We start from the raw sequence: 12117 nt of genomic DNA on the forward strand, positions 1-12117 counted from the left end.
GATGACACAGAAAAGCAACTAAAGCCCAAATTGATGAAAAATTTGAGGACAAACAGTTTGTTGCATATGAGGCAGCAAAGTACATAATACCAGGCAGGTGGTTTTAGTATTGTGGCTAATCGGTGTATATACACTCTACTGTGTCTTACACATGCTATATACAAACAGCGTACATTTGTTCCATTACATAAAAAAGTAGGATCAAAGCTTAAACTAAGGAAGTTGTTAAGAGCCTCGGCACAAATGCTATTTTTACTAGGCTGTCAAATATGCTTCTAAATAATTTATAGAAATGTGCATTTTGTAGCTTCTGATGGAGAGAAAATAATCCACAGACGTGACGTGTTTGGGAATGCGTGGTGCAGATTTCTTTTTCTGAGGAATCACTGCTGTATCTGGTACAACAACAATTCAGTGGGTTATGGAACCTGTCAAGCATCATTTATTATGTAAACCAGACAATAACATATATTTAGGTACACAAATATTTGGACAGTGACCGAATCTTCGTGATTTGGTCTCTGCGTGCCACTATTTTTGAATGCAAATGAGACAACTGAAATGCAATTGAAATGTAGACTTTTATGTTTAATTAAAGCGCTTTAACAAAAATATCCTGTGAAACGTTTAGGAATTGCAATTATTATTCTACAAATCCTCCTGATTTCAGTGTCTCAAAAATAATTGGACAAATTAACTTTACCATAAATAAAATGTTCATTTTTAACACTTAGCAGAGATTCCTTTGCCGGCAATGACTGCCTGAAGTCTGGAAGCCATGGACATCACCAAACGCTGGATTCCTCCTTTGTGATGCTTTTCTAGGTCTTTACTGCAGCTGGCTTCAGTTAGGCTACGTTCACATTTGCGTTGTGCGCCGCAGCGTCGGCGCCGCAACGCACAACGCAAACAAAAACGCAGCAAAACGCATGCACAACGCTGCGTTTTGCGCCGCATGCGTCCTTTTTTTCATTGATTTTGGACGCAGCAAAAATGCAACTTGCTGCGTCCTCTGCGCCCGGACGCGGGCGCCGCAGGGACGCATGCGGCGCAAAATGCAAGTGCGACGCATGTCCATGCGCCCCCATGTTAAATATAGGGACGCATGCGGCGACGCTGCGGCGCCCGACGCTGCGGCGCAGACCGCAAATGTGAACGTAGACTTATTGCTTGTTTGTGGGTCTTTTTGTGTTAAGTTTTGTCATAAATATGTAAAATGTATGCTCGATGGAGGTTGATATCTGGAGATTAACTTGGCCATTGCATAATATTCCACTTCTTTGCCTTAAAAAAACTCCTACAAAACCACCTATACTTTGAAGCACCATCAAATCAACCTTGCTGCCTTTGTTTAAATCTGAGCAGGAAAAATCGCCCTGTACACCTCAGAATTCATCCGGCTGCTTCTGTCTTCAGTTACTTCATTAATACATACCAGTGAACCAGTGCCATTAGAAGTCTTGCATGCCTAAGCCATCACAATGCCTCCACCATGTTTTACAGATGATGTGGTATACTTTGGATCATAAACTGTTTCAAGCATTCTCCATACTTTCTTCTTACCATCATTCTGGTACAGGATTTTACTATCATCCACCATTGTCGTCTTCCATGGATGTCCAGGCCTTTTGAGTTCCCAAGCTCATCAGGGCACTCTTTTTTTAAAGGGAATGTACCAAACTGTTGGTTTTACCATTTCTAACATTTCTGCATTCTCAGTGATGGATTTCTTATTTTTTTTTCAGCCTAATGATGGTATATTTCTCCCTTCACCGCATGTTATGTGGTTTCACATCAACAGATTCCAAAAGCAAATGACACACCTGGAATCAGCTTGAGACCTTTTACTGGTTTTATTAATGATATATTAACAAGGGCATATGTCATGCATCCCATTAAAAAGCGTTTGAGATAACTGACCAATTACTTTTGATCCTTTTAAAAAGGCAGCTAGACATTAAAGAGCTGTAATTCCTAAACCCCTGCTCAATTAGGATGTGAATACCCTCAAATAAAAGCTTAAAGTCTGCAATTTAAGCCAATTTTGATTATATAACTATATCTTGAATATGGTAAACATCTAAAATGCCAAAGCCTGTATCACTGTCCAAATATTTTAGGACCTACGGTAACTGTAGATAGTTTCCTGTTTCTAATAATAATAATAATAATTTATTATACAGTGTACATGTTTTCTTATTTATAGGAGTGACTCATCTATTTTTGCTGAGAAAAAGACATTTCGGGGGGCAACTGACAAGACCAGGATTTGATGGTCTTGTGGAGCTCATTTGCATTACCACCTGACAGTCATACAAATGGTTCCCAAATCTAGAGAGTGAATGTGCTTGGCTAGCTATTCGTTTTTTCCCATACAGGTGGGGATAAGTGATATCACTACTAATGGTCTTAAAAGAAACATATTGTTTCATTTGATGAGCGGTGAACACCAGTCATAAGTGGCAATCCATGTTCCTCTGCCTCAGAGCACATGGCCTCCTCTGCTTATTCACATTGGGAAAATCTACATATCACAACCATAAAAGCTTCATAATAAATATAGCTTGAATCAGCTCCCCGATGAGATGGGTTTGCAGTTATATAATTAGCCTAAAGCTATAAAGCATTGCTGGAAAACAGTCTACAGATATGTGCACTCGTTAAAAATTTGCAGCAGATTTTTCTGCACCAAAAACCAGAATATTGGTTGGAATGGACATTTTTGACGCTTTTGACACTTTTTTGTTTCATGCGTTTTGATATGTATTTACTTTCATTTTTTTTTAATGAGAGAAAAACGCTGCAAAAATACTGAAAAAATTAACATGCTGCAGATTCGAAAAAAAAAAAAAATGTTCAAATGTGCAAGGAAAAAATAAGCAGAATGTACATGAGATTCACTAATCTCATTTACTTGGCTACTTCTGTAAAATGCAGTTTTTTACCCTTGAAAAATGCTTGGAAAAAATGCAGCATATGAACAAAGCTGTACAGTACTAAAGCATACTTACTTTACAGTCAGGTATTTCAGATCAGCTCCATGTGAGTTCATTCTCTTTATTTTCTCTATACTGTCTCTCGTCTGAAAAGTTTCTGTATTGATTAACAATATTGGTTTCTGTATGCCTGGATAGCAAGTATCCTCCAGAGGAAACATCCAGGGATCCAAAACTACGGCACACCTAAAAGACAGGAAAATGAAGCTGCAATGTCACGTGAAGAATTAAAGGCACTGCAGCTGAGTTAGGGAACCTGTGGCCCATGATGTGAAGCTCGCGGCTGCCTGCCAGCTTTGTGCCAACAGGTCTACCAAAGAGCTATGAAGAGCCCATCTCCAGATGGTGACCCCTGTGAATAGCCCTGCACCGAAGAGCAGATGTGGCTGCACATATTCTGGCCTTGGGGGTTTAGAGATAATTTATGGTTAGCTGGAGACAGAATGATACTACCCGTCAGAGGAGGTGATCGAAGCTGGATGCGACTGTGTGGTGGGAGTGCTTTATGCAAGAATACTGAATGTTGGTATTGTGGGAACCCTTGGATCTTGGTATACTGCCTCAGTTTGATTTCTGTGGCAAAGCATTGGTTTTCAAGATACTGGTAATGGGGGGTTCTGGTTTTACTATGGAGCAGGAGATGAATGTGGCTCTCGACCCTCTCTCAGAGCTCAATGTGGCTTCTCAAGGTCATACCTCGGCACTACAGTGTGGAGGAGCATTATGGCAGAGTTAATAGCAATTACAAAAAGTAACAGGTTTGCAATTCTCATGCTACCAGTGACTAGTAATTATGAAAGCGTGCATGGAGAAAGGGAGCTAAATCAGAGTATTGAAGACCTCTTATAAATGTATTGTACAGTGCATTGTTGAAGATTTAGGTGTGAAAGGCAGACTGTGTTGAGGAGGAAATCCTACACATACAAGATCCCCGATTGGTTGGTTGTAGAAGGAGAAATCAGTACAGAAACGATACTGATACATGAGAGCTTGTGAAGTCAACAGCTTCAAGGACATACAGAATTCACATCAATCACGTATTACTGGAAGGGACATGAAACTAAGAGCAGGTTATAAACTGCATATTAGATGGTTTGGGATTGAAGCCAGAAACTAAGAATATTGGTTTTATTTTTCAGAATTTTCAATAATGTTTCTAAAAGTGGTCATACATTTTAGGATTGTAATATACTGCAAATACTCACCGGAAAATATCATTCTTCACCAAAGTAAGTAGGGCAGTGGCTCCCCCAAGTGAGTGACCCATAACAGCCACCCTATTGAAGTCTATTCTATCCTAAAAAAAATAATTATGTATATATAGATATATGTATAATAAAATGGAGTTTATACAAAAATCTACAGCAAGCGAAGCAGTGATGGGAAACTGTTATTGTTATACAGAACTATCATCTCAGAGAGTGTGGGAATGGGAACATTTTTCTGTGCAATAATAAATAGTCATGTTGGTTAAGCATATTTTTCTCACCGGTTGGACACACATGTATGGAGGGGGCTCAGGAGCTGTACCCTCCTCTTATATGAGATTGCTATTTTAGCTATATATGGTACCGCTATACTGATCTAGTGCAACATATAGTACAAGCGATTACACGACCACACATTCAAGTTCCATAGAGGTTCTTAAAAAGAAGTCTAATGAAATAAATAAAAAAATAAAAAGAAACTTAAAAATGCAAACTACTCCTTTATCCACATCCAAAAATAAAGAATGTAAAAAACACAAACATATCTCACATTATCGCATCCCTATAAAAAAAATAAGTCAAAACGCTAGAATTGCCATTTTTGTCACCCCAAAAAAAGCAATAAAAAGTGATTAAAACTGCTTACCCAAAATAGCATAAAAAAACAATAGTTCACTACTTGAAAAACAAGCCCTCAAATAGTTTCACTGACTAAAAGTAATAAACTTACCTGTTCAGAAAATGGTGGCGCCAACCATTTTCTTTCCAAAGATCAGATCTTTTTTAAATCACTAAAAAAAACTATACAAGTTTGGTATCGCTGTAAACATACTGACCTATTAAATCAAGGTACCAGGTTATGTTTAGCACATAATGAACACTGTAAAAATGAAACCTAAAAAACAATGGCAGAATTGCGATTTTATTTCACGATTTCCCCCCACTTTGATTTTTTTTCCCCATTTTTCATTACATTATATGGTAAAGTGCATGGTATCAAGCAAAACTAGATGCATTTTTAGTGCTGTTCGACCATGGATACAGGATAAAAAATAGAATTATTCTTACCGTTAATTCGGTTTCTAGGAACCTTCCACGACAGCCACTTCGGAGGTTGTCTTCCCCGCCCTAATAGGGGACAGGAACACAAAGAGGTTAAATACCCCTCCCCTTCCTGCACCGCCGGTGTTTTCCTGGACACAGTAGCATGTATAATTACCACAAAAGTGCAGGAATCATCCAATAAGAATATCAGATAGGGAGGGAAATTAGTGCTGTCGTGGAAGGTTCCTAGAAACCGAATTAATGGTAAGAATAATTCTATTTTCTCTAGTCACCTTCCACGACAGCCACTTCGGAGTAGTACCAACAGCTAATTTCTCTAGGGAGGGACCACGGCCTGCAGAACGCGTCTGCCAAATGTTAAATCCCTATTGAAATTTAGCCGGTAATGTCTGGTGAACGTATGGATGGACGACCAGATAGCGGCTCTACATATCTGCTCTGATGAGGCATTCCCCCTCTCTGCCCATGATGTTGCCATCGCTCGGGTAGAGTGTGCTTTCAGAGAGGCAGGTGGATCCAGTCCCTGTGATGAATAGGCCAGACAAATAGACTGTTTGATCCATCTTGCAATAGTGTTTTTTGCCGCCTTCTTTCCCTTGTTTCGTCCCGAGAACTGGATGAATAAATTTTGATCAGTTCGCCAGGCTTCAGTCTGTTGTAAGTAAGATAAGACCACCCCGCGAACATCCAAGGTGTGGAAGGCCTGTTCTTTAGGGTTGGAGGGGTTTGGGCAAAATGAAGGTAGTAGAGTGTCCTGATCTCTGTGGAAATTCAAGACCACTTTAGGTAAGAAGGACCGGTCTAGTTTAAGTATAATACTATCCATGGTGACCGTTAGATAAGGTTCCTGTATCGACAGGGCCTGTAACTCACCAATACGTCTAGCCTTAGTGATTGCGACTAGAAAGACTGTTTTCAAAGTTAAGTTCTTTATGGTTATAGCGTCCAGGGGTTCAAACGGACTCTGGGTTAGTGCGTTAAGTACTATATTGAGGTCCCAGGAGGGCACCTTACTACGGAGCGTAGGACAAATTCTGGATACTGCTGTCATGAATCGTTTGATCCAGCGGTGATTGGCTAAGCTGTAATCAAAAAAGCTACTAAGGGCCGATACTTGCACTTTGAGTGTGCTAGGGGTAAGGCCCATTTCCAAGCCCTTCTGTAAAAATTGCAGGATTTTTGCTATATCAGGATTGAAGGGGTCTGGAACTTCTGGGGAGCACCAGGACGTAAATTTTTCCCAGACCTTAGTATAGATGGCGTTGGTTACCGCTTTCCTGCTTTTTTGAAGGGTCTGAATTACGTCATCCGAGAGACCTTTAGCTTTTAAGATTGTGGCTTCAGTAGCCATGCTGCCAAGTTCAACCTGTTTAGGTCTGGATGTAGTAGGGGACCCTGGTGTAGGAGATCGAGCTTTTGAGGTAGAAGGCAGGGACCTTCCAGGGCCATATCTAACAGGGCGCCGTACCAACTCCTCCCGGGCCATAATGGGGCAATTAAAATTGTGGTCACTCCATCCGCTCTGATCTTTTGCAGAGTTTTCGCCAGCATGGGAATGGGAGGAAAAGCATATGCAAGGTTGAACTTCCACTGCTGTGAGAAGGCACCTATTCCCTGTGCCTTGTCTTTGTGATGAAGGGAGAAAAATGTTTCTACCTTCGCATTTTGCCTGTTGGTGAATAGATCCACCTCTGGAGTACCCCATTTTGAGGTTAGGGATTGAAACACTGTTTGGTCTAGGGACCACTCTCCTGGATGAACGTCTTTCCTGCTGAGGAAATCCGCCTGAGTGTTGTCTAACCCCCTCAGATGTACCGCTGTGACCGAAGGTTTTTCTCTGCCCAGAAAAATATTCTTGCAGCTACTTCCTTCAGAGAGGCATACTTCGTTCCTCCCTGGTGTCGTAGATAGGCTACCGTCGTCATATTGTCCGAGTAAATACGAACTTGATGATTCTTGATTCTTGATCAGCGAAGATGACGCTTTTAGGGCTTCCTCTACCGCTTTTAGTTCCCTTAGATTCGAGGAGCTGCTGCTGATATTCGATGCCCATTGTCCCTGAAAGTGGAAACCCTCTACCACTGCACCCCAGCCTCTTTTGCTGGCATCTGAGCGGAGTGTTTTTAGGGGAAGGTGATCCCAGCTGACTCCTCTCTGGAGATTTTGGTAATCTAGCCACCATTTTAGAGATGCTTTTACATGGCCAGGGAGAGGAATCTTTTGACTCAATGGAATCTGTCGTCTCCTGGAATGTAGGAGTACGTAAGTCTGGAGAGCTCGTGTGTGAGCCTGGGCCCAGGACACTGATTGTATACATGCGGTCAGGGACCCTAGTACAGACATTGATTCTCTGAGGGTCGGTGCACGCTGGCCCCTGAATTTGGCTACTTTGCGGACAAGGTTGATTTGATGATCTTTGGGCAGAAAAGATGTTCTTACTTCCGAGTCCAGTAGCACCCCCAGAAATTTTCTCCTTGTGGAGGGACGGATCTCTGACTTCTCCAGATTTGGGATCCAACCCAGAGTTTGTAATATCTCTAGGGTCTTTGATACGTCTGTTTCCAGACGGGGGGCAGATGGAGCCATAATCAGGAAGTCGTCTAAATACGGGACGATGCATATTCCTTGTTGACGGATGAAGATTATTGCTTCTGCCATAATTTTCATGAAAACCCGTGGGGCTGATGAGATGCCGAAGGGGAGGACATTGAACTGGAAATGTTCGATCTGGTGACCCTTGGAGACTGCGAATCTGAGGAATTTCCTGTGCTCTGGGTGGATTGGCACATGGTAATACGCATCCCTCAGATCCACAGTCGCCATCATCCAATTTTGACCGATGAGGGGGATTACTGATTTGACTGTCTCTATTTTGAATCTCCTGTACCGGACTGATTCGTTCAAGGGTTTCAAATTTATGATAATTCTGTTCTTCCCCAATGGCTTGGTTATCAGAAAAAGGCGTGAATAATGACCACGTCCTTCCTCCAATTTCGGTACCTGCGAGATCACATTTGACCGCAGTAATTTTTGTAGATCTTGTAACAAGGAGTTTTGGAGGTCTGGGTTTTGAAGGGAGGTTATCCTTAGGCATTGAGGGGGTGGTCTCACGAATTCTATTTTTAGTCCCTCTTGAACTGTACGAAGGACCCACTGATTTGTGGAGATGTTCTGCCACTCGGTGAAAAAACGTGAGAGTCGACCCCCGACCGGAGCACAGTCATTGCTTATCTGGGGTCTGTTGGGCCTGAGGGGCCAGGATATTTTTTCCCCTGCCTCACTTGGGATAGCTCCACCTTCCCGTTTTGCCTTTTCCTCTCTGTGAAGATTGGTCACGGGAGGGACGAAAAAAGCGTTTTTTAGGAATCTTCTGCTCAGGGAGAGATTTCTTTTTATCTGAAGCCTTACCCAAAATGTCATCCAGAACGGGTCCAAACACATTATGACCCTGAAAGGGTATGCTACATAATATGGACTTGGAGACAAAATCGCCTCCCCAGGATTTTATCCAAAGTGCTCTTCTGGATGAGTTGGAAAGGACGGCAGCTTTTGCGGCTACATGGACTGATTCAGCAGAAGCGTCAGCTAGGAATCCCGTTGCCTTCTGTAGCAAGGGCAGAGAGTCTAAAATTTCCTCCCTTGGGGTACCCTGTGTCAAGTGATCCTCAAGCTTGCGTAACCAGACAAATAGAGATCTGGCCACGCAAGTGGAGGCAATATTGGACTTTAGTAAATTTGTGGAGGTGTCCCAGGACTTTTTTAACAAACTCTCTATTTTACGATCCATCTGATCCTTGAGTTGCGAAGAGTCCTCAAATGGAAGGGCTGTCTTCTTAGTTACCCTGGACACCTGTACATCCACTTTCGGGGTCTCCCATAGAGAGTTATCCTCGTCCAATGGACACCGTTTTTTTAGCTCTGATGGCACAGTCAAACCTTTTTCAGGGAGGTTCCATTCATGAAGAATTAGATCTCGTAAATTCTTATGTACCGGAAACCCTTTTTGATCTTTGGGCTTCAGACCCTCAAACATCTCATCTTGTACTGTGAGTGTAACTTCTTCATCCTCTACCCCCATGGTGCCTCTTACTAAACTGATTAGGTCACTCATGTCCTCAGAATTAAAATAGTATTTTTTGTTTTCTGATTTAAGGGAGGGGGTAGAAGTAGAGCCTTCATTTTCCCAGTCATCTTCCGAACCCGAGGACTGGATTTCTCCTGAGTCCGGGTCGGATTCTACTGGGGCTTTTTTCCTCTTCTTTGGAGGGGGTGGCTGAGGCACCGACATCTGTGAGAAGGTGGCCATAGAAGAACGGACCTCATCCTTAATGAGGGATCTAATGCTATCCAGCAGCGAGGGCTGTTCAGCGCGTAGGACCTCATCCGTACAGGATTGGCAGAGCTTTTTCCCGTACGTCAATGGGAGTTTGGTCGCACACACTTTACATCTGTGGCTTGACTTTCTATGATCAGAAACCTTTTCTCCCTATTAAAAGAGAGAAAGAGGGTTTGCTAAGCCACTAAGGGTATATAACTGTATATGCATACACGTATATATGGGATAGCTGGGCCCAATCCCTGCTACTTACTTGGGTAGGAGGGGGAACGCTGGCATCTGCAGCTGCAGCGCAAGGGGGTCTGTCACCGTCCATGTCCGTCACGTAGTGAACAGTCAGACAGCTTACCTTGCTACCTGGATCTCTTATATAGGATCGAAGATCCAGCGTCATGGTGCTCCTCCCCCCACCATCGCCCGATTGGGGTAGGTCCTGGGACGCCCCCGAAACGCTGCTGTATGGCGTGTTCTTGCTGCTTGGACGCCATTGCCGGCCGGCGCGTGCTTCCTGGAACGCACCTGAGTGAACCGGAAGTGACGCGCGTAAACCCGGAAGTGACACAGCCGTCGGCCGGCCACAGACTCCGGGACGCGCGCCACCTCCAGCGCTTGCAGCAGGGAGGAGGAAACCGGGGGGGCTGCAGGAGGCCCCCGGTACGCACGTCACCGCCCCGCATTAGTCCGCGAAGGGAGCGCAGGAGGGGCGGGAAGGTCCCGAGTCCCTCCGAAGAGAGGAGACGGGAGCAGCAATCTTTGAGGAGGGACGCCCGACCTCATGTTGCCCGGCTTCTGGTAAGTGGAGCTCCGGTCGCCGGCCACGGCAGCCCCTTCAGAATCTCGTCATGCCCCATAGGGGACAGGAAAACACTGGCAGTGCAGGAAGGGGAGGGTTATTTAACCTCTTTGTGTTCCTGTCCCCTATTAGGGCAGGGAAGACAACCTCCAAAGTGGCTGTCGTGGAAGGTGACTAGAGAAACAAACATTTTTCATCCGTAGATTTTCTGTATCTAAGGCCGGGGTCACACTTGCAAGTGTAATGCGAGAAACTCATACGAGTCTCTCGCATCAATACCCGGCACTGCCGCCGCCACTTGGGACTGGAGCGTGCGGTTGCATAGAAATACATGCAGCCGCACACTCTGGTCCCGACTGCTGGCGGCAGTGCCGGGTATTGATGCCAGAGACTCGTGCGAGTTTCTCGCATTACACACGCAAGTGTGACCCTGGCCTAAGGCTATGTTACCACAATGATCTTTTGGTGAGTTTTTGATGCTGTAGATTTTCTGTATAATTTCTGCACCTATTAAGGCTACGTTCCCACAATGAGTTTTAGGTGAGTTTCTTACGCTGCATATTTTTGAAAAAATGCAAGTAACCAATTTTACTTAATATGTGCAAAAATGCTGCAAAAACTCACACTTTTAAAAAAATATGCAGCACAAAAAGCTCATGGTGAGAACGTAGCCTAATGCACTTCTATGGGGGAAATCTGCACATAAAACTCAGTGTACTCACAAGAGATATTGAGAGTTTCAAGTCAGATTAAGCTGTGTAAAAAAACACAGCGCGCATGCGATTTCTATAAATCCCCCACACACACAAAAAAACCCTACATAATAAATATATATACAGTACAGACCAAAAGTTTGGACACACCTTCTCATTTAAAGATTGTTCTGTATTTTCATGACTATGAAAATTGTACATTCACACTGAAGGCATCAAAACTATGAATTAAGACACGTGGAATTATATACTTAACAAAAAAGTGTGAAACAACTGAAATTATGTCTTATATTCTAGGTTCTTCAAAGTAGCCACCTTTTGCTTTGATGACTGCTTTGCACATTCTTGGCATTCTCTTGATGAGCTTCAAGAAGTAGTCACAGGGAATGGTTTTGACTTCACAGCTGTGCCCTGTCAGGTTTAATAAGTGGGATTTCTTGCCTTTTTTGAATGGTGTTGGGACCATCAGTTGTGTTGTGCAGAAGTCTGGTGGATACACAGCTGTTAGTCCTACTGAATAGACTGTTAGAATTTGTATTATGGCAAGAAAAAAGCAGCTAAGTAAAAAAAAAACGAGTGGCCATCATTACTTTAAGAAATGAAGGTCAGTCAGTCCGAAAAATTGGGCAAACTTTGAAAATGTCCCCAAGTGCAGTGGCAAAAACCATCAAGCGCTACAAAGAAACTGGCTCACATGAGGACCGCCCCAGGAAAGGAAGACACAGAGTCACCTCTGCTTCTGAGGATAAGTTTATCCGAGTCACCAGCCTCAGAAATCACAGGTTAATAGCAGCTCAGATTAGAGACCAGGTCAATGCCACACAGAGTTCTAGCAGCAGACACATCTCTACAACAACTTATAAGAGGAGACTTTGTGCAGCAAGCCTTCATGGTAAAATAGCTGCTAGGAAACCACTGCTAAGGACAGGCAACAAGCAGAAGAGACTTTTTTGGGCTAAAGAGCACAAGGAATGGACATTAGACCAGTGGAAATCTGTGCTTTGGT

The 12117-nt window shown here is 43.3% G+C and overlaps 1 protein-coding gene across 2 annotated transcripts in view; it reads right to left on the reverse strand.

Annotated features, from left to right (window-relative positions):
* PAFAH2 (platelet activating factor acetylhydrolase 2) overlaps window positions 1-12117 on the reverse strand; it is a 97835-nt gene that overhangs the window by 51932 nt on the left and 33786 nt on the right. For both annotated transcript variants that reach the window (XM_077295352.1, XM_077295353.1), the window contains exons 7-8: window positions 4202-4293; window positions 3012-3182 (exon numbers count right to left, since the gene is read on the reverse strand). In XM_077295352.1, the coding sequence (XP_077151467.1) occupies window positions 3012-3182; window positions 4202-4293 (263 nt within the window). The remainder of the gene's footprint in view (window positions 1-3011; window positions 3183-4201; window positions 4294-12117) is intronic.

The sequence above is a fragment of the Ranitomeya variabilis genome, chromosome 3 (assembly GCF_051348905.1).
Source record: "Ranitomeya variabilis isolate aRanVar5 chromosome 3, aRanVar5.hap1, whole genome shotgun sequence".
Lineage (NCBI taxonomy): Eukaryota > Metazoa > Chordata > Amphibia > Anura > Dendrobatidae > Ranitomeya > Ranitomeya variabilis.